The sequence below is a fragment of the Phoenix dactylifera genome, chromosome 3 (genome assembly GCF_051530095.1).
Source record: "Phoenix dactylifera cultivar Ajwa chromosome 3, Ajwa_hap1_PhDact_Kaust_v1.1, whole genome shotgun sequence".
NCBI classification, from domain to species: Eukaryota; Viridiplantae; Streptophyta; class Magnoliopsida; order Arecales; family Arecaceae; genus Phoenix; species Phoenix dactylifera.
In genome coordinates, this window is record NC_143192.1 from 7,855,361 (window position 1) to 7,876,975 (window position 21,615).

General features: G+C 44.0%; 1 protein-coding gene across 1 annotated transcript; it reads right to left on the reverse strand.

Annotated features, from left to right (window-relative positions):
* Positions 1-331: 331 nt before the first annotated feature.
* LOC103710541 (uncharacterized) lies at positions 332-13,768 on the reverse strand. The gene is made up of 5 exons (XM_088717648.1): positions 11,807-13,768; positions 2,363-3,765; positions 1,635-1,708; positions 784-936; positions 332-695 (listed from the first exon to the last, which is right to left on the reverse strand). The coding sequence occupies exon 1, from the start codon at positions 13,440-13,442 to the stop codon at positions 11,856-11,858; it is 1,587 nt and encodes a 528-aa protein (XP_088573774.1). The 5' UTR covers positions 13,443-13,768; the 3' UTR covers positions 332-695; positions 784-936; positions 1,635-1,708; positions 2,363-3,765; positions 11,807-11,855.
* Between the last annotated feature and the right edge of the window lie 7,847 nt (positions 13,769-21,615).

A 21,615-nucleotide genomic window follows, 5' to 3' on the forward strand; every position in this document is an offset into this window, starting at 1 on the left:
CTGATTCAGCAAACCTTAACTCGGAGACTATAAAAATATTAAATTTTGTTTTTAGGCATTTTTCATAGTCTAAATCATAATAGATAGCATGGATCTTCAATTTAAATGCCCAGTTACTAATTTTAAAATCTAGAAGAGTAATAGAGAGGAGCTTAATCTATCTCATATATATATATATATATATATATATATATATATAGAAAGATAGAGAGAGAGAGAGAGAGAGAGAGATACAAATACAAACATAAGCATTGTTGAAGAGAATAAGAAAAAATATATAGGTAGATGCAGTCATTGTCAAAGATCATATTACTCATCAGAAGAGAACATGAGAAATCAATACTCAGTCAACAAATTCATTCACTTTTCATGTGTAGAACTATATTATTAGATGAGAACATGCAAGTGATAAGAATAGAAGATGTACAACTATACAGAGGAAAGACTTAGTAGTAGAGTAGCAAGAGAAGTAGTCAATATCTCCTTCACCATGGGACAAACTCGGGCCTAATCAACTGGGCACACCAACCCTCGTGCAACCATGCCAAGATTCTTGACAATGTCTTCAAACAAGTGTTTTCTTCCACCATCCCCACAATCTCTACTTACATCATCTCTTATCCATGACATAAACTGGTGAAGCTTAGGGCGAGATTAGGGCTGGCATGTTAGGATGCATCCATGTAGAGACTCCTCTAGAATGATCATGTTTATTATACAAGGATAGTTTTATCTAGGGCTTTGGATGTAGCTACTAATGCTTAGAAAGGGACTTGGGCATACCTCTTGGGAAACCAAGCTAAGGTACTCGCAATTGCTGAGATGATTTTGGATGTTTTTTGAGATAGCTGCTCATGGGGAAGTTGGTTAGGGCATCAGAACCTTTATAATACATTGCAGCAAGATCATAAGCTTTTGCAGCCTCCTCTTGAGTCTCTGCACGAAGGAAACCTATTTAGAAGTCGGTATGCTAGATTTAACATCTTTTTTTCTCTTTTTTGTGAAAAAAGAAAATACTTTCTCTCTCTTCGATTAGCAAATATCCAGTATGCCTACATGTGATATATCCACATATATGTTTATTCACATACATGTAGAAGCATACATATAAACATGAGCACATATATACATATATATGAAGAGAGAAATTTTGAAGAATAAGCAATGGAAACAGTCAAGTGGAGATAATTTTTGCTAGTGGCAGCAGGAGTAGCATTAACATAATATTTTCAATACTTAAGTCATGCTGACAAAATGATCTTTGAGCATTTTCTTGAGATGCTCTTTCAATTTCAGTGTTTCCTCGACTCTGTGAAAAGAAAAAAAAAGTTGCAGTTATTTGTTCCATTTACATTTGGGCATGATCATGAGTGGAGCAAGCAAATGGACACATGTATGTAGATAACTATCCGCATATGTTTGAGCATTGGACTTGGTTTACTTAGAAGATGATGAACGGGAAATGCCCATATGCAAACAAACAATTAATGTGATATTAACATAAAATGTGCTTCATTTAGCTGTTGTAATATAAAAATTTAAGTATGATTGCACTTGTTCAGAAAAAAAAGTTGATTGAATGTATGTTAGTCATTTTTTGAGGAAATAAAGAAAGCACCAAAGAGAACTTATACCAAGAGTCCCAAGACAAAGGTTTTTGTCATGAGCATCATGAATTCTAGCCTCCCATCTCCTGCTGGAGTTGTGCCTGCCAAAATTCCAAAAGGTGCATGAGCACATAGATACTAGATCTCTTGCATATAGTATAAATATGATTTACAGTGATATAATGTGCAGCACAATTCTTTAATTGGTGCTTCAATTTACTTATTCAACCAGTGATGACCAGTCATTAAATACTAAAAATGCATTACAGTAGAAGCATTTCTTTATTCATTTAATATATAATTAAAGGCTGGAATCAAGACCAGCACATGTTATGCATTTGGGGAAAGGGCTTCACAATGAAGCACTTTAATATTCAGTACCAATTATAATCCATTTTATATGATAAATCTTTAGCTCCAAATCTGAAAATTACCTGCTTCATCTAATTATATATGCATGGTAAAAGAACCCACAAATCAGACATATTCAATAAAAGTTACCGAGTGAATCCATGATATTTTTATGCTCCTCTTGTAAATCCATTGCTACTACGTCAAAGAGAAGCTACATAATCAATCTTGGACATGCTTTGCATCTCGTGGCACTCATTTAGATACGTGTTTTCCTACATTTGGAAATTTCACTTAAGAAATTGCTATTGATGCTTTGGATAATTTATATTTCTTGGACTGCAAAGAAACCACTACGCACTGATAAAACGTTTAAGATAATATTCGATATAATAAAGACTTACAGGTAAGTTAAGAATAGTTCCTCATCCCCAATACTTTAGAGCAGCAAGATCACAGGCATGAACAGCTGCCTCCTCATCATCATACACACCTAAACCACACCATCAATTATGCATTCAATCAAATAAATTGAGGGATCTTTTCTTCCATAGGGTACTAATTTATATGGTTACTTATGAAGCAAAAATATCTTAAAAATTTAAATCTTTCCGAATGGATGTCTTATAACTAACCCAAGAAAATTAGGTTGAGGACAAAAGGATCACAATTTCAGTTCACCACCAACAACCAATAAGAAGTGATAAAACCAAAAATGTTACCACAAAATATGCAGCAATATAAATTAAAAAATAAAGTAATCAGCATAATGTCCTTTCTCCCCTCTTTCTATTTCCTGTTGTTGCTTGTTTCTTCTACCTTATTTTCCCTTCTTGTTTTGGTGGTGGTTCTGAAAGTCCTTATCCCACAGGTGAGCTTCATATTTCCCAGTCCATTTATGCCTGTGGACATCCCTTCAAATTTAGTACAAGAAAAATCAAAATAGCTAGTTTATTTTATCACTTTCTAACCTTATGACCCCTTTGTAGATGGAAGTCCTCTTCCCCTTTTCCTTCTTTAAATTGGAATCATTAGACTTGTGAGGTCTTCGATCAGTCTTATTCCTAGGTCCATGATGATGGATTGTACTCGCTGAAGCCATGAAAGACAATGTGTGGGAACCACAAGGGGATTTTGACGAATAAGGAGATGATGAAGGGTGCAGGAGAATTCTTCATCTATGGTTAGCTATGGTAGGGTAATGGCCCTGTATTCTAATTTTTCTTCTTTTCTTGACCGAAGACCTATTTAGAATTCAGGTTGCTCGTATAGGTAAGCCATGGATAGTTTTGCCCATAATTTTGCCAAAAGCAAAGGAGAAGGGTAAAAGAGGGGGGTTTAACATTTTTTGAGGTTGTTATTACACTTGGCTCAAAGGTTTCCCATACTTTCACAAGTATCAAGGTGCGTCCGTGGCACTCATTAACTCAACTATGCCAGTTAATCTTTTCTTGGTTGGTTGGCATGCCTCTCCACTTGTTAGAGCTTTAGGTTCTGTGATGCAGTTAAGGAGCCCTATGGGTTTCCTTAACCTACATGAGATCAAAGTAGCATAGTGAAAATAGAACTAGAAGTCAAACAAGGAACTGTAGGACCCAATCGCTCTTCGCTCCTCGATGAAGGATTGTCACTGTTTATAGTAACTGATCCACTCATAGGATCCCACTGCTATGAACAGACTGCTCGTGGCCACCAGCTGATGCTTCTTTGATAGTCGAGACACGAAGCTCATTTCCACTGGAAATGTTTGATGTGAGTTAAACCTTCCCAGGTCAAGGATATAACCAGCCTAGGGGTTTCAAAGTGCCTAGAGAGAGATTTAAGAGGAATTAGACTAATTTTGGAGCAGACAATAAATTAAACCTAAAATCATTCAACAATTCATTTATATGATCTAAAATTTAAATAAAAAAAAATAAAACAACCAAAATAAAGGACTAAAAAATCCAACACAATCAGTTTTTAATTTAATGCAAAATATTTTATTGTATAACTTTATGCAATCCAAAATGTAGAGTTATTATCTTCATGGCAAACCATGCTAACACATATAAATGAGCATTATAATCTAATGGTTTAACAAAATGGAGAAGAAAAGAATTGGAGAGGTGCAATATATATAGATAGATAGATAGATCCCAATGTTGATTTTGCCTTTACACTTGCAATTGGTCAATGGAGTATATGCTAAATCAAATACTCGCAATTCACGAGATCTCATATGACTAATCAATAAAGTAGAAACAATAGTTGTGGCCAGAAGATGCACCCTTTCAGAGTATATAGATTGTTAAAACCTAACTGCAACCTACCATCCATATCTCAGAACCGACGAACCAATGCCTGACTAAATGAATTCCTTTATTAGATTGGAAGTGCTACAAAAATAGTAAAAATCAATTAACCTATGACTTATAGTTTACTTTACTCCTTAGGACTAATCGAGGATGATTCGAACGGAGGGTTTCGGGCGGTCTAGCCCTTGCGTTTTTCAATTCGATAGTGCCACCTCGTCCGGAGGAATTATCCGAGTAAGGAATTGGAATAAACTCTTTCCATGAATTGGCGGAGTTGGAGAAGTATTGATTTTACGGTTAAGGGGAATTGGAATAAGGAATTTTCCTTCACCGTGATGCGAAAGAACCAACTAGTCGCTTAACGGACCAAAAAGATTAATTTGCCCTTCATTATAAAATCTCATTGTGCTCTAAAACTATAAGCATTTTGGTATTTTGATATGAATTAAACAATTAGAGGTGAAAATCCTCTACGAACCTGTTTAGCCCCCAATCTCTATTCAAGAGATTAAAGAAGATTGCCGAGCTCTCTTCTAGTCTTTGGTTCTCTACACTATAGTTTATCCAACCGCCGACTCTCTTCCCTCTCTTGACCTCTCCATACAATTGTTAACTAGTCAAAGCTATCAACGACATCCAAAAGGATGCCTCTGCCAAGCATGGCCACCACTAGAATCCTTCTACTGTATTCCAATACTACTCCGCTCCTAATCCCACCTCCGGCAGTAGCCCCTCCTAATTCATCCAAACCCATCCTTTTCAACATTCTCACATATGGCCCCAAATCTCTCCATTGCATTAGTCCTCATCCTTACAACCTGCGTCCAGCCCTAATTCACGACTCCCTCCAACTCATCCCTACCCCTACCTTCGTCTTAGCCTCTTACTCTTCTCCCACCTTTGACCACACCCACCATACCCAAGGAATATTGTACCATCCCAAACCACCTAGTTCGGGGTGTGTACCAAGCTATGCCGAGGGCAGGCCAGCACGATTCCCCCCCTTATTTCGAAAAATCCAGCGAAACATGAAAGAGGGAGAAGGAGAGAAGAAGAGAGAGAGGGAGGGAGGGGAAGGGAGAGAGAGGGAAAGAAGGGGGAGAGAGAGAGGAGGGATTTCGAGCTTCCTCTCCTCCCGTTGCACAATAATAGGGGTGGAGCCCTTATTTTGAAATGAAACTGAGGCTCCATCCCTTTTTTCTGAATTTTTTTTTAAGTAAAATCGACACTCTCTCCCCCCTTCCTCTCTCCCTTCTCCGTCCCGCCGACCCTCCCTCTCTACCTCTTCAACGAAAGAGAGGTTCCGCGCCACTTTTCATGCAATCGAAGGAGAGAGGACTCAAAAGCCCTCTCCCTCTCTCGGCCTCTCTCTCCCCTTCGCTCTCCCTCTCCCTTCCTCACTCGCTCTCCCTCTCCCTCTCTTTCCTTCCCCCTCTCCCCCTCCCTCACCGGCTCTAGCTATGTTAGTACAGGCGTACAATGGAATGGCACGATACTGTACCATACCATCAGCAACTAATACAAGTTCAGATACCAGCACAGCATACCTTGCCTATAACTCTATCTCTAGGCGCAATTCCCATTCATATCTCCCATTTCTGAACCCATCAATCTAGGTGTAATGTAGTTTAAACTTGAATAAGGTTCAAATTTAATTGAAAATAATCAGAGACTAAAGGTGCACAAAGATGCTAAATCTCCAAGAGTCTAGGCACAAGGTGCAAAGCAAGGCACGTGCCATGACAAGATGAGGTGCAAATACACACACACACACACACACATATATATTTGAAAAATGGTGAATGCATGATACTAAACATGTTCTACACTGCAATGTCAGTTTACCAACACTAGTAAAATTTATAAAGCATTATAGTTCAGAACTTCAGATTATGCACATATAAAAGACATAGCATGTCAAATATCAAATATACCAAATGAAATGTTCAAATGCAAGGCAATAACAACAAGCAAATATGAATTATATGAAGATATTAGATTATTAACAAGTCAAAAAGTGTTCAAAGATCGAAAATCATTTGTCTCAATTCAAAAGTCGGCACAGGGAAGCAAACATTTAGAAGTTCAAATGCAACTCTAAAAGATCACATCATCTAATGATGAAATCTCATCCAACTTCCTAAGATATTTAAGATATCCTAATTCCTGAACATCATCCTTATCATCGTCATCAAGAAGTGCAATACCTTCGCGTTCATCTTAATGTCAAACAATCTTGAATATTTTAGACAGCATGTGGAAGAACCAAAACAAGAAAAGGGACTGCTAGTCCCTATTTCAGACAGCAGCAATGAAGAAGTGGATTGTCCTCCCTTGTTCCAGTCAGCAAGAGAAAAAAATGATGAAAGAAAGAGACAACAGGTTCCTGTTTCATCCTGAAATGAAAAAAGAAGAAGAGAAGCAGCTCACTGCTCTGTTCCATGCAGGAAGCAGAAGACGTAGTAGACGAAGAATAGAAAAAGAAAGGGGGGCTTCAGTCCCCTGCTTTACAAGCAGCAGTCAAAAAAAGGGGACTTTAGCCCCTGTTTCACACAGCTGCAGAGATGCTCCTCTCTAAAGAAGAGAAGTAGGAAGAGGAGGAGGAGACTTCAGCTTCCTGTTTTCACGTAGCAGCAGGCAAAAGAAAAAGGACTTCAGCCCCCGTACAGCAGGAGAAGAGGAGGAGATGATGCTGCTGAACAAGGGAGGAAATGAATGCGAAGAGGACATGCTGCTGCCGAACAGTTGAGGAGATGATACAGTCAAATAGTTAAATTTAACTATTTGAAATTTTTTATAGTTGTTTTTGAATCAATATGCTTTTCTTATCAAGTCTTAAGATTCTTATATTTAAGTCTCTGATAAGAATGTTAGGATTTTCTATTTTTAGGAACCCTAGTACTTAATCTTTACATTTTTCTTATAGTCCTATTTTGAGTAGGAACATTGTTGATAGTCCTTTTTAAGGTCCAAAATCATTAGGAAATTTTTAAACTCATTGCGATTGTGATTTGGAGAGACTTTCTGTGCTTTTATGTAAGATTGCATAAATAGAGGAATTTATACCATTTTAGAAAAGTATGTGGCTGTTCTTTTGTAAATTGTATGGAAAAGGTCTATAAGTATCCTAATTAAAGAGTCACATTTGGTTAATTAGGATGGCCGTTTAACCATAAATGGATAAGAGACAGTATTCACTTTTTGATGTTCGATCTTGAACAGATTGAAGTTATTTCTCTCTCTGCTAAGAACTGTAGATCTGTATGTTGTGTACATATATTTCTCTCTTATCTCTACTGTTTGCACTGTAACCTCACCTGTTACTTTCATCCCCCCTCCCCAGTTACTCTTTTTCATCAAATTTAATGTTTTGAAGAGTTAGAATCAGACGAAATCATATCTACAGCTTACCTCTACCATTTAAATTAATTTTCACAATCAAATATTGTGCTGGTTTTTATCACACTCACCCAATCTCTCTCTCCACCTTCACCAAAAAGTCCCCCCTTACCCCTTGGCCAGCCAAGGCCAATCAACCCACAGCCCCTCCATCTATTTTATATTTCCAATAATTCTTGTATACAATTTATTTTTAAATGTCTCTTGTATCTGACAGGTTGACCCAATGGCTGAATTAGTGACTTGATGACTCAACCCCCTGTCTAAGTCATTATCTTATATGGATCTGACAATTATGCTCCCTTATAACTTTCAAGAGGATGGGATTATGGTTTAGGACTAAGTTACCTAGTCAACAATTAGCTCGATGAACTATCCCATGGACCTTGTGACAAAACCCAGCTAACCAAATTCAACTTGCCCATGATCCCAAGATCAAACATGATCTGATTATTTGATATAATAGCATACCCATGACGGCCCTCTTCAATTAGAACATAACAATCTGATTTAAACTGATATCTGAGTTGGCAAGATCAATCTCAACTAAATTGCAATTCAGCCTAGTTTTAAGCTGATTGTTCAAGATTTATAATGAATGAACTTTATGAGAGGTTTCATATGGTTATAACCTTTTATACATATTTCCTATAAAATGCTTGTCCAGGATATAGTTAGACAGGTGTATAATCCTAGCATCTTAAACTCCTATAAGTGAGAACCAAAGAGAATCATGCCTCCTGTTTGCCTTTCATAACACTTTTTGCCCAATGAATTTTACCAAACTGAATCATAAAAGCAATGAACGATAGAAGGCTTTAAGAGCCCATTAAGAACTTATTTGAGGCCCACTAAGATGTCTATTAGTTACAAAATTTAGTCTGGCATGCCTATAGAAAATTTTAAACATGCAAATTTTTGTCAACTATCGGTCATTTGATCAATTTTTGAGGCAAAAGATTCTGTTTAAAATATTTATCCATAAAAAATTACATAAAAACCCTTGATAGTAATTCTGTTCATGACCATTTGAAGCATCCAATGTATGATGAAATGCAGTTGATGGATTTTATCTATTCTATACATTTATTTGATAAAAAACTAAAGATCTGATGTTGCTAGAATGTGATGATTTATGATCAAATTAAAAGAGTATAGTTTGCACTTCATTTTAGCATTGATATATGCAAGATTATTTTTAAAATGATGGTTAACATCTAAAAGTCATCATAATTTAAAATTCATGGGGAATGAAACAATATGTACTTAGTGAATATTGGGTTATCCTCTTGGGTGGGCTTTAGACTTTTAAATTCTGCACTGGAGTCAAGTTACATAGGAGAATAGCAATCACACATTAGTTTGCATTACAAAGTCATTAATATGTGTTAGCATTTTGGATCATGAATTGCATATCTCACAAGATAAAATTTAGAAAGCATTGACACCATCAAGTAGACTAAGATGCACACTTATTTATAACTACATAATATGTTATGAATTCTTCCACTAAGAAATAATATACCAAGATATGTCATACCGGCCCGAACCGGACGATACGGAGCATACCGTACGGAAACAATTCAATATGGGTATCCAGTACGGGTGGCGTACTAACAGTCGGTAAGCTAAAAAATTTCGTACCATACCGTACTGACACTGTGCTAGTGTGGCACCAGTACGAGAACCGATATGAGATCCAGTACTAAGACGGCAAACCTTGCAATATACAATTGCCTAAAGATGTAGAATCTGAGTTTACAATGTTCAAGATAATGAACCATCCATTCTACTTGATGACAGTAAGCCAAACAGTAAGAGTGTCCTTATTATCTGATGCCATAATATCAAGTTTCAATACATGATTGTCAACAAACGAGTCCTCAAGTTATCACCCAGGAAGTTTGATGAAATTGATAATACATACAGAAATAATATAGTTTAGTTACATTTTTCTTTCTTTTGCTAAAAAAATCTATCTGAACTCAAGCTAATTAGCATGTGGACAATCAAGATTCCATCACTGCAATTTTCTTTGACTTCTCTTTTTATGCTACCTTGTTTTAATGCCCACTTTGCATACAAATATAGCAAGGATATTCATTTAAATGCTCTGATCCTCCTATTAGATATATGATGAAGCTCTTCCATTGATATTTGACATGTGTTTTATACTTTAATTGTATAAGACATCTTTTCACTTATTATAGAAGTTTTATTGAAGAACTATTTTTGTGCATTGAACAACTTACTAGAAATATTTGTGCATAAAAGATGGAAATGCTTGCAATGAAAATATGCACTGCCTCTCACAACAGTTCCCGCCTTCAAATGGTGGAGAAACATACACACACAGAGACACACATACAAAGAAAGGGGTTGTCATGATACCCGAATGGCACTGAACAACTCACATATCAACCTCCATGATTCACACAATCTGGGTAGTGACCTGGTTTTGCCAAAACTAGGACTTATCGTGCCTGGTGTACTAGTACCCAGTTAATATGCACAGTCCCCAAATCCTTCATATTGAACGATTTGCCTAAATTCATGCCAGAGAAGAAGAGTTCTAGACAAAAAAAATTTGAAATTTTTTTTCTATTTCCTTGCAAGTAAAAACCAACCTAGAGAGAGCTGGTGCTTATTAAAGGAAAGATGCAGTTGAAAAATGTGGGGGCCAGAGAAGCAATATACACATATCTTGGTTATAAGCTTTCTTCATCATTAATACTTTTACTTTGGACACTCTTTAAACCCTTTGAAATGCCACATATAACTCAATATCAAGAGCATCATATAATGATAGAGAATTATCTCCAATTAGTGTAAACAAGGATTTGAGTTCTGGCCTTTGCCAATTTGTGCCATGCCAATACCAGATCAGCACATCATGCAGATGCATGCCAAGCACTAGCACCACATAGCACATAATTTGCTTGAAACAGGGCAATACAGCACTATCAAGAGGCACTTAAAAACCTAGAGTTAAAAACAGCTAAAAACCATTGATTCAACATTCTAAACAAGGCTCTGGTACATACAAAATATGGTAAGACCAAAAAGGAATGATCCTCGAAGCAACTCATACTGTCATTTATAGCCCACTTTACACATCTTAAGTAACAAATGTAATGACAAGAAATCCTTTGGTCAGATGGCAACTTCAAAGCCAACTATCATCATATCATTACTGCAAAAGATTCCCTAGGAACATCAACCAATTCATTCAGTGCCACAAGAAAACAAAGTAGAAATTGCATGTCAACAAAACCATATTTCATGATAAGACACTTTGGCTGATGTTGATAATTTTAATGAGCATCTCTAATCTCAGCTTGATCTTGAGCATGATGGTTAGCAAAACTCTAAATGTGTTTGTACATGTAAATAAAATAACTCCCTACTCAGTTTACTATGTCTGCACAACTTAAATGGCATATATTTAGTAGGCACGCATGGTAATCACATCTGACATACACGGTAGGCCTCAAACCTCATAACAACTACGCAATGTGGCTTCAGGCCTGAGTGCATAAGTACACAAAGTAAGCTCATAACCTTATCCATGTGGATATAATCCCACTTTCAGCTATCTATTAATCTGATTATGCATATAATGCTTCGTCATAATGTTAAGTTATATAAAGAACTTTGCAAATGATCCCAAATCTATAACTTACATACATCAACAACACTTGTCACCCTTCATCTCACATAATTAAAATTTCTTCCAGTTGTACCTCTACTTTTATAAGAAAAAAAAATCTCAAAACTAAACATCACTACCATATAAAAAATAAGAGTAGGGAGGCTTATATGTTAGAAGTGATAAATAGAAAACAACAAATGATGTTGTATTTGCTTAAATATTGAACTAGACAAGGTATCCAATATTTGTGTATGAATTCTATAAGTTTTACATCATAGTCTGATTGAAATTTACCATAGAACATCATATTTGATGGTTCTTCAAATCATGTGGAATGACTGAAAATACGCACAAATAAGTCAAAATCATTTGTTCTAGTCTATTACAAGATTTTAAAGGTAATGCAAGGTAAATATTTTCACTAACTCACCTCTTTGTTGTTTACAACCTTTGTGGGCAGCCTTAAAAACTATAAAGCAATTATTTAATGTCATACTTACAGTTCAGAATGGAATTGTCTGAATCCATACAAAATTGAGATGTAAATTGTCAAGAAACATCATCCAGCATCTGTGCTTGAGTAAACTTCAGAAATATAGATTTTAATTCTGAAGCCAAATCTCCCCCAGCCATTTTGTGTAAATCTTTTGCTACTCTCATATAAACAGGGAAATTGGGTTTCAGTCCCTTCTCCATCATCTCATGAAGAACCCTGCCTGCTTCTACCACCCTCCCTGATACATGGAAAAGGCTGGCAAGTAAGCTGTAATTCACATTGTTTGAACACTTATCCTTCACACTCATATCAACCACATACTTGTACGCATCTTCCACTCGCCCCGACCAAAAATATCCCTTTATGAATGCTGCATGCATTGCCATCCTTGGCTTAATCCCTTCAGACAAAATCTGGTTAAGGAACTCAATTGCAAAATCCATCCTATTGGCCTTACATGCATGAATTATGACCATGTCGAAAGTAACAGTATCTGGAAGGTAACCCAATTCTTCCATTGTTTTGAGCAACTCACAAGCTTCAACAACCCTCTTGTTCTTAAACAGGCTCCCTAACAGATAATTATATGATTTGGTACTCGGGTTGCAACCAAATCTTCTCATCTCATCAAGTAAATCTTGGGCCCCTTGGAAATCACCATTCCGACACTTTGCTGCAATAAGCACATGGTAGTAAGAAGTCTTTCTTGCTGTCTCTTCCATTACAAAGATGGCAAGATGAAAGGCATTAATCGCACAGAGCACCTTAATCACTGAGTAAATTCCAGACCCTCGACATGACCCTCCAACTCCATTTAGTGTTTCTATGATTTTGCTGATGGAATCCTTAAGGCTAATAGAACTGCGAGTCAGAAAACTAAAAGCCTTTTCGTTGAGACAATGCCCCTTTGAAGAGAGCCCGCATAACATTTGGAACATAGTTTCAAAATCATCTGACCGACCAAGATTGTTTACAATCTGATTGTAAATTCCTGCAGTAGGCCTAAAATGCTGGCCAGAATTCAAAACCCAATTAAAGAAACGTAATGCCGAAATGCCACGATCATTCAAAACATGAAGAATCTCGGCAACTAAAGCATGGGAAAGCCTCAGATTTATCTGATTCAACTTTGATTCCAAATCACTTGCATCTCCTCTAATCATTTCGACAATCTCAAGCACCTTATTTGGATCTACTCCCACATTATGAAGCCTAGGTTTTCGTTCAGTCATTCCGGATCTTCCAAAAGTATTAGGAACACCGGGTCTCTTAGAAGATGTACGAGAATAACTCGAAAACAAATGAAAGCAAAATCTAATAGACCGTGGATGTGGGAAGCTAGATTTCGAAAGCACAGCCAGGATTCTTGTTCCTGATGCCTTGTAGATTACAGGATAAAGGGTTGAAAACAACCCAACTGGCCGTTTAACATCGAATGGGGATAGAATTGGGAGTTTTGAAAGAAAATGACGATAATTAGGATCAGAATTTGGGGCAGAAAGTGAAGAGAGATTGGGATTCACAACAGATTCAGATGAGAAGAAAAGAAGGGAATGCTGGCAAGCAGCGAGATTAGAACTAGGGTTTAGAGTAGAGATTAATCTTTTCGGAACAAAACCGATCGGAACCATCCGGCGCATTAGAAAAGCTGGAGGAAGGGAGCAAAGGTTGAGATTTCGAGTGGGTGATTGATAAGGAGTAGGGTTTAGGGTTTTACGAAGGGAAGATTCGGAAGGAAGGGAAAGGAAGCACGACGAGTTAGGGTTAATCTCCGGCGACGAGAAGGGGATGGGTAAAGGCAGCGACGGGCGGCGGAGCGAGGGGTTCACACCAGCGGAGGGAGGCGGCGGTGGACCAAAGGTGCTTGCAGTGCAGCGCGGCGGCCGAGAAAGGGGAGATGAGGATGCGTTCACAGCGGCCCGAAAGCGGGGGAAGGAGAAAGGAGAGAAGGCGAGATACCGTGGATGGCATCGGTGGGAGTAGCTGGTTCTGGGCCGCTATCCAGTGATGGTCGATAATGAAACGAAATTTATCATATTCCCGGCCGCCATTGCACATCAGCCATGACCTTTTCTGCTCGCATCAACCTTTTTTTTTTTTTTTGGCTAAGGCCGCATCAACAATTCTTCAATGGATGAAATAATATTTTTGTTCAAACTTTTAATTAAAGAAAAATTATTCAACCCATAAGCTGTTCATAAAATAAAATTACATTTCGCTGTAGTTTATAAATATAAAATAGTTTTATTTAATAAATAGTTGAAGAAAAATATTATATTTGGTGATAATGATTTGGACCAAATAGCCTTTTTACTTATTTTTCAATTCTTTGGTAAGAAAATTATGGAACATTAGAGTCCTATAATAAAAATGATGACGGAATTCTTGAAATCATTGGATTATTTACCGCAAAGTAATATAATTTTTTATTCGTGACACTACTATATGAAAACAAGCATTTGTATAGGTTAAAATGAATTATATCTACTAAAAATTAAGGATGGCAATTTGCACCACTCTATCGGGTACCCGATTCTAATGGGGCGCATTTTATCTAACCATATAGAGTCGGCGCGAATATAAATTTTGATTTCAAAATCAAAGCGAATTTAGGATGGATATTGTTGGGGGAATAAGGTTTTTCCCCCAAATGACACGAATGCCCCAAAGAAGCCGCACAATCGTCGACCCTGGAAGGCCGAAGTCGGCACCCGAACTCGGAACCTCCGACCTAAGAGAAACCCCAATGCCCGAGGCCTACTTTTGTCAGCCACCTACTACGGCTATACGTCTCCGAGGTCCGGCCAGAGACCGTACTATGACGCCCCTCCGGCATTTATTGCGCATGACCGCTGTGATCCTCCGGCACACTCCACAATAAATATGGATCTCCAGCTTACTCCACAATAAATATGGATCTCCGGCTTACTCCACAATGAATGCGGATCTCCGGCTTACTCCACAATAAATGCGGATCTCCGGCTTACTCCACAATAAATGTGGATCTCCGGCTCACTCAACAATTAATGCACGTGACTCCTGTCATCTACGGACTCCCAGCTCTCCACGGCAAATAAGCCCAGCAGAGTCTAGTCAACTGTGATAAGTCTCTGATCTCGGCCATACCTCCGACACTGATGCAATAAATTCGCCTGGTAGCATGCTAGTTCGGGTTGTACAACGCCCTCATCGCCGACATCAGTGCAATTATTCGCCTGACCAAGCGCCGACCTGAACGACATGCCGAGCCGTACTACGGCTTCGCCCCGTTACATCGCAGGTAAACCGACCCCCGGTCTATAAAAGGGGGTTGGAAAATCGATACTGAGGACACGCACCGTTTACCTCTACTCTACACGATTTGCCCCCTCCCTGACTTGAGCGTCGGAGGGCCGGCGCCGGGAGACCCGGCCACCGGCTCGTGTGCAAGCACCCAGACGGAGGACGCCGCCCACTGTCGGATCGTCGCCCAGCCGCGGGAATCAGCCGCTCCTTCTCGCCGATCGCCCCAGACGGAGGACGCCGCCCGTCGACGAACCACCGCCCCACCGTGAGTAACCACCTCCCGCTCCCTCTCCTCGACCGAAGATTGCCCCCGGGTCCAATTTCCAGCAACAGTTGGCGCTAGAGGAAGGGACCGAGTAGCAGTCATGAAGTTGAGAAGTAAGGGAGCCTCTAACGTCTCCCGGCGTCCCCCGCAAAGTCCTGGACACTCCGTCCAGAATTTCCCAGCTCCAGCTGACCCAGGTCCTCAGGTCCAGCTGGAACAGTTCAATGCCCTGGTACAGCAAGTCCAGGCCCTGGCCGCCGCCGTGCAGGGCCTACGGCGCGTGGAAGCTTCATCGGCGCTTCCCCCGCAGGCCCAGGCCCCGCCGGAGTGTCTCCCCAACGGCCCGGTTCTCCCCAGTCAAAATCTGCATGGCTCCTCCAGAGCCAACAACGGAGAACGGGCTACTCCCCGTAGGGAGTTACCGAGAGAAGGTTTCGATCGGAGACCCCAACTTTCCGAGGCGGAGTCAGCCCCGGACCGCCAAGGGCCGGCGCAAACCACAACGACGATCCCACGGGTGGGGGAGCTCGACCGAAAAGTTGAGCATCTGGAGCGCCAGATTGCGGCACTCCACGGCAAGAAGGCAAGACAGGAAGGGGACTTTGAGTTCACTGCCAAGTCCCCCTTCTCCCGCCAGATCGAGGACGAGCCGGTTCCCGTGAGATTCAAAATGCCTCAGGTGGAGCCCTACAGCGGAATCACCGACCCCCTCGACCACTTGGAGAGTTATCGGGCCCTCATGGCCCTACAAGGGTCCTCGGAGGCCATACTCTGCAAAGCCTTTCCAGCGACCCTCCGAGGGACCGCTCGGCTTTGGTTTTCTGGACTGAAGCCGAACACGGTGTCCTCCTTTGAGCAGCTCGGCAGGCAGTTCGCCACCAACTTTGCTGCCAGCCGGCGCCAGCGACGGACATCAGACTCCCTCCTGGACATCAAGCAGAAGGAGGGGGAGTCCCTCAAAGAGTACCTGGACCGCTTTACCGCCGCCACATGGGAGGTCCGCGAGCTAGACCAGTCGATAGCCATGTCGGCTCTGAAAACTGGGGTTCGCTCCTACCGATTCCTCTTCTCCATCGAGAAGAGCTTCCCGGCCGACTTCACCGAAATGCTGGCCCGAGCCCGGAAGTATGCCAAGGCCGAGGAGGCAGTCGCCTCCAGGCGGGGAGCAATCGAGCCCGCCTCTAAGAAGCAGAAGAAGCGCCGCGAGGAGCGCGGCCGACAAAGGAGCCGGTCTCCCCGCAGAGAGAAAAATCTCCCCAGACTGAGGAGTCCGCCCCGTCAGCAGGGGCGACCTCAGCAGAGGACACCTCCTCGTCCGAGGTCTCAACCACGGCCCCGGACGTACCAGGCGAGGTACGAGAACTATACACCCGTCAATGCTCCCCGGGCCGAGATCCTGATGGAAATTGAGGGTCGGGACTTCTTCCGACCCCCGCCTCCTATGCGAGACACGGGATTTCCCCGAAATACCAGGAAGTATTGCCGCTTCCACCGAGACCGTGGGCACGACACGGAGGACTGCTTCCAACTCCGGGACGAGATAGAAGCGCTCATCCGACGGGGAGTACTCAACCGGTTCGTGAGGAATCGACCTGAGGAAAGAAGGCCGGCGGAGAATGTCGCACCAACCGAAAATCCAGGCGACAACAGGCCCATCGCCGGCACCATCAACATGATCGGACGGGCCTCGGCAGGAACGGCCGCCCAGGGAACACCCCCGAAGCGCCCACGTACTGATGAAGTCATCTCGTTCTCGGACGAGGACTTAGAAGGGGTCGAGACCCCTCACGATGATGCTGTGGTCATCTCCATGATTGTAAATAGGTTTGATGTAAAGCGTGTCCTGGTTGACAATGGAAGTTCAGCCAACATTTTGTACTACCATGCCTACCAAAAAATGGGGTTGACAGGAAGACATCTCTGGAGAATCAATGCCCCGCTAGTCGGGTTTACCGGAGATGCGGTCTCGGTTGAAGGTGAGGCTAGCTTCCTTGTCACAGTTGGCCTCGCCCCCCGGGAGAGCACTGTGAGGATGGACTTCTTGGTGGTCCGTCTGCCCTCGGTCTACAACGCCATCCTTGGGCGCCCAGGGTTAAACACCCTTCGAGCCGTGGTTTCAACCCGCCATTTACTCATGCGGTTCCCCACCGGCCAAGGAGTAGGCGAGGTCCGCGGAGACCAACTGGTCGCCAAGCAATGCTACATGGCGGCCCACACAGTGAAACAACCAGCTGAGGCGCCAGACCGCCCGACGCGCCCCTCACTCCCCATAGAAACCCTCGATGCAAGGGACACCCCCTGGAAGAAGCAAGTAGAGCCCGGTGAGCTCCTTATTCAAATCCCACTACGAGAAAATTTTCCCAAGCTAACCGTGCAGGTCGGCTCCGGCCTCGGCGCCCATGAGAGGGATCGCCTCGTCAGCTTCCTGCGGGATAATGCCGACGTCTTCGCCTGGTCGCCCGCGGACGTGCCAGGAATTGACCCTGAGGTCATGGTCCACCGACTTCAGGTGAAACCAACCAGCAGGCCTATAAAGCAGAAGAAAAGAGGCTCCGCCCCCGAGCGACAACGAGCTGCGGCCGAGGAGGTGGACAAACTCCTCGGAGCCGGCTTCATCCGGGAGGTCTCCTACCCGGACTGGCTCGCCAACATAGTCCCCGTAAAGAAGGCCAACGGAAAATGGCGTATGTGTGTGGACTACACCGACCTGAACAAGGCCTGCCCAAAAGACAGTTTCCCCCTCCCGAGCATCGACCAGCTCGTCGACTCCACCTCGGGACACCAACTGCTAACTTTTATGGACGCCTTTTCAGGATACAATCAAATCCGAATGGCGCCAGAAGACGAGGAGAAGACGGCCTTCATCACCGACAAGGGCACCTACTGCTATAAGGTGATGCCCTTTGGCCTGAAAAACGCTGGGGCCACCTATCAGAGGCTGGTCAGCCAGATTTTTAAAGACCAGATCGGCCGGAACATGGAAGTCTACGTGGACGACATGTTGGTGAAGAGCCGAGCGGCGGAACACCACATAGCCGATCTCGACGAGACGTTCGCCAAGCTCAGAAAATATCAAATGAAACTCAATCCGGCGAAGTGCGCGTTCGGGGTCACCTCGGGCAAGTTCCTGGGTTTCATAGTGACCCAGCGCGGAATTGAGGCCAACCCGGAGAAAATTCGGGCACTGCAAGAGATGTCGCCTCCAAAGACAGTTAAGGAGGTGCAGCGGCTCGCGGGGCGGGTAGCCGCCCTGGGAAGGTTCGTCTCTCGGTCAGCCGAGCGTTGCCTCCCCTTCTTCAAGAGCCTCAAACGGCCGAAAGACTTCCGGTGGACAGAAGAATGCCAGCAGGCCTTTGAAGATCTTCGGAGCCTTCTGGCTTCTCCCCCGCTGCTCACCAAGCCCCGGAAAGGCGAGGTCCTTTACTTATATCTGGCCGTCTCCCCAGCCGCAGTGAGCTCAGTTCTCGTCCGGGAAGAGGACAAGCTCCAAAAGCCGGTCTATTACACCAGCCGGGTTCTCAGGGATGCCGAGACCCAATATTCTAAACTTGAGAAGACCATCTTCGCTCTCATCATCTCGGCTCGGAGACTCAGGCCTTACTTCCAAGCCCACACGATAGTTATATTGACTGACCAGCCCATGAAGCAAATATTGCAGAGGTCGGATCGTGCGGGGAGGATCGCCAAATGGGCGGTCGAGCTCGGGGAATTCGACCTCGAATATCGGCCCAGGCCGGCTATCAAAGCTCAGATACTCGCCGACTTCATCGTGGAGTGCACCCTTCCGGACGACCCCGACCTGCCATCTGGACCCGCGGAGGAGGCCCCGAGGCAGCCATGGGTCCTGCATTCGGACGGGTCTTCGACCTCGGGGGGTAACAGGGCCGGACTTATCCTCACTAGTCCAGACGGAGTGGTGGCTGAGCAAGCCCTGCGCCTCGAGTTCCCGGCCTCGAACAATGAGGCCGAGTATGAGGCCCTGATCGCCGGGCTCAAACTGGCGAAAGAACTAAACGTGGGAGACTTGACGGCATTCAGCGACTCCCAGCTGGTGGTGAACCAGGTCCAAGGAGATTTTGAAGCTAAAGAGCCATCCATGCAAAAGTATCTCCAAAAGGTGCGGAAACTCATATCTGCCCTGAATTCTTTCAACATTCAGTACATTCCCAGAACGGAAAACCTCAGGGCAGACCAGCTATCCAAGCTGGCAAGCTCCCGCATGAGCGAGCTTCCTAAGGGAACCGCGCTCGAGTATCTTCAGACCCCCAGCACGGAGGAACCCGAGCCTACCATGTGCATCGGCTCCGAGCCAAGCTGGATCGACGGGCTCGTCTGCTACCTTCAGGACGGAACCCTACCTCATGACGAGATGGAGGCTCGCCGAATCAAGCGCCAGGCCCCCCGATATGTCCTATACGAGAACAGGCTCTATCGACGATCATTTACTTCCCCCCTTCTCAGATGCCTCCGCCCCTCCGAGGCGGACTATGCTCTCCGAGAGGTCCATGAAGGGATCTGCGGAAATCACCTGGGGGGCCGGGCCTTGGCCCATAAGATCCTGCGGCAGGGATATTACTGGCCCACACTCCAAAAAGACGCAACAGATTTCGTCCGCAAGTGCGATCGGTGCCAGCGAAACGCCAATATCCAGCGCCGACCTTCAGCTCTGCTGACCTCCATCATCGCCCCCTGGCCGTTTGCCCAATGGGGGATCGACATCCTGGGGCCCTTTCCCCTCGCCACCGGACAGAGAAAGTTCCTGGTCGTCTCCATCGACTATTTCACCAAATGGGTCGAGGCCGAACCTGTCGCCCGGATCACCGAGCAAAGGATGCGGGATTTCGTATGGAAGTCTATAATCTGCCAATTCAGACTACCCCGTATCCTTATATCTGATAATGGTCGACAATTTGACAATATTCATTTCAGGGAGTTTTGCTCTGAACTCGGCATTGATCATCGCTTCACCTCGGTTGCCCATCCCCAGACAAACGGGGAAACCGAGGTAACTAACCGAACTATTTTGCAGGGACTTAAAGCTAGGCTTGATCGGTCCAAAGGACAGTGGGTCGAGGACTTGTACAATGTCCTTTGGGCGTACCGGACCACGTTCCGACTACCCACGGGAGAGACCCCCTTCAACCTAGCATACGGCACTGAGGCCGTCATCCCGCTGGAGATCGGCCTGCCTTCTCCCAGAATGGAGCATTACGACCCCGACACCAATTCTTCCCAGCTAAGGAGCAACTTGGACCTTGTCGAAGAAACGAGAGAGGTCGCCCGGGTTCGCATGGCGAGATACCAACAGCGAACGGCCCAATACTACAACTCCAGAGTCAAGCCCAAGCTCTTCAAAGTAGGGGACCTCGTCCTCAGGAGAGTCGAGGCTTCTCAACCGACCGAGCAAGGAAAGCTCGCCCCAAATTGGGAAGGGCCGTATCAAATCGCCCGGTGTTGGGGGAATAAGGTTTTTCCCCCAAATGACACGAATGCCCCAAAGAAGCCGCACAATCGTCGACCCTAGAAGGCCGAAGTCGGCACCCGAACTCGGAACCTCCGACCTAAGAGAAACCCCAATGCCCGAGGCCTACTTTTGTCAGCCACCTACTACGGCTATACGTCTCCGAGGTCCGGCCAGAGACCGTACTATGACGCCCCTCCGGCATTTATTGCGCATGACCGCTGTGATCCTCCGGCACACTCCACAATAAATATGGATCTCCAGCTTACTCCACAATAAATATGGATCTCCGGCTTACTCCACAATGAATGCGGATCTCCGGCTTACTCCACAATAAATGTGGATCTCCGGCTCACTCAACAATTAATGCACGTGACTCCTGTCATCTACGGACTCCCAGCTCTCCACGGCAAATAAGCCCAGCAGAGTCTAGTCAACTGTGATAAGTCTCTGATCTCGGCCATACCTCCGACACTGATGCAATAAATTCGCCTGGTAGCGTGCTAGTTCGGGTTGTACAACGCCCTCATCGCCGACATCAGTGCAATTATTCGCCTGACCAAGCGCCGACCTGAACGACATGCTGAGCCGTACTACGGCTTCGCCCCGTTACATCGCAGGTAAACCGACCCCCGGTCTATAAAAGGGGGTTGGAAAATCGATACTGAGGACATGCACCGTTTACCTCTACTCTACACGATTTGCCCCCTCCCTGACTTGAGCGTCGGAGGGCCGGCGCCGGGAGACCCGGCCACCGGCTCGTGTGCAGGCACCCAGACGGAGGACGCCGCCCACTGTCGGA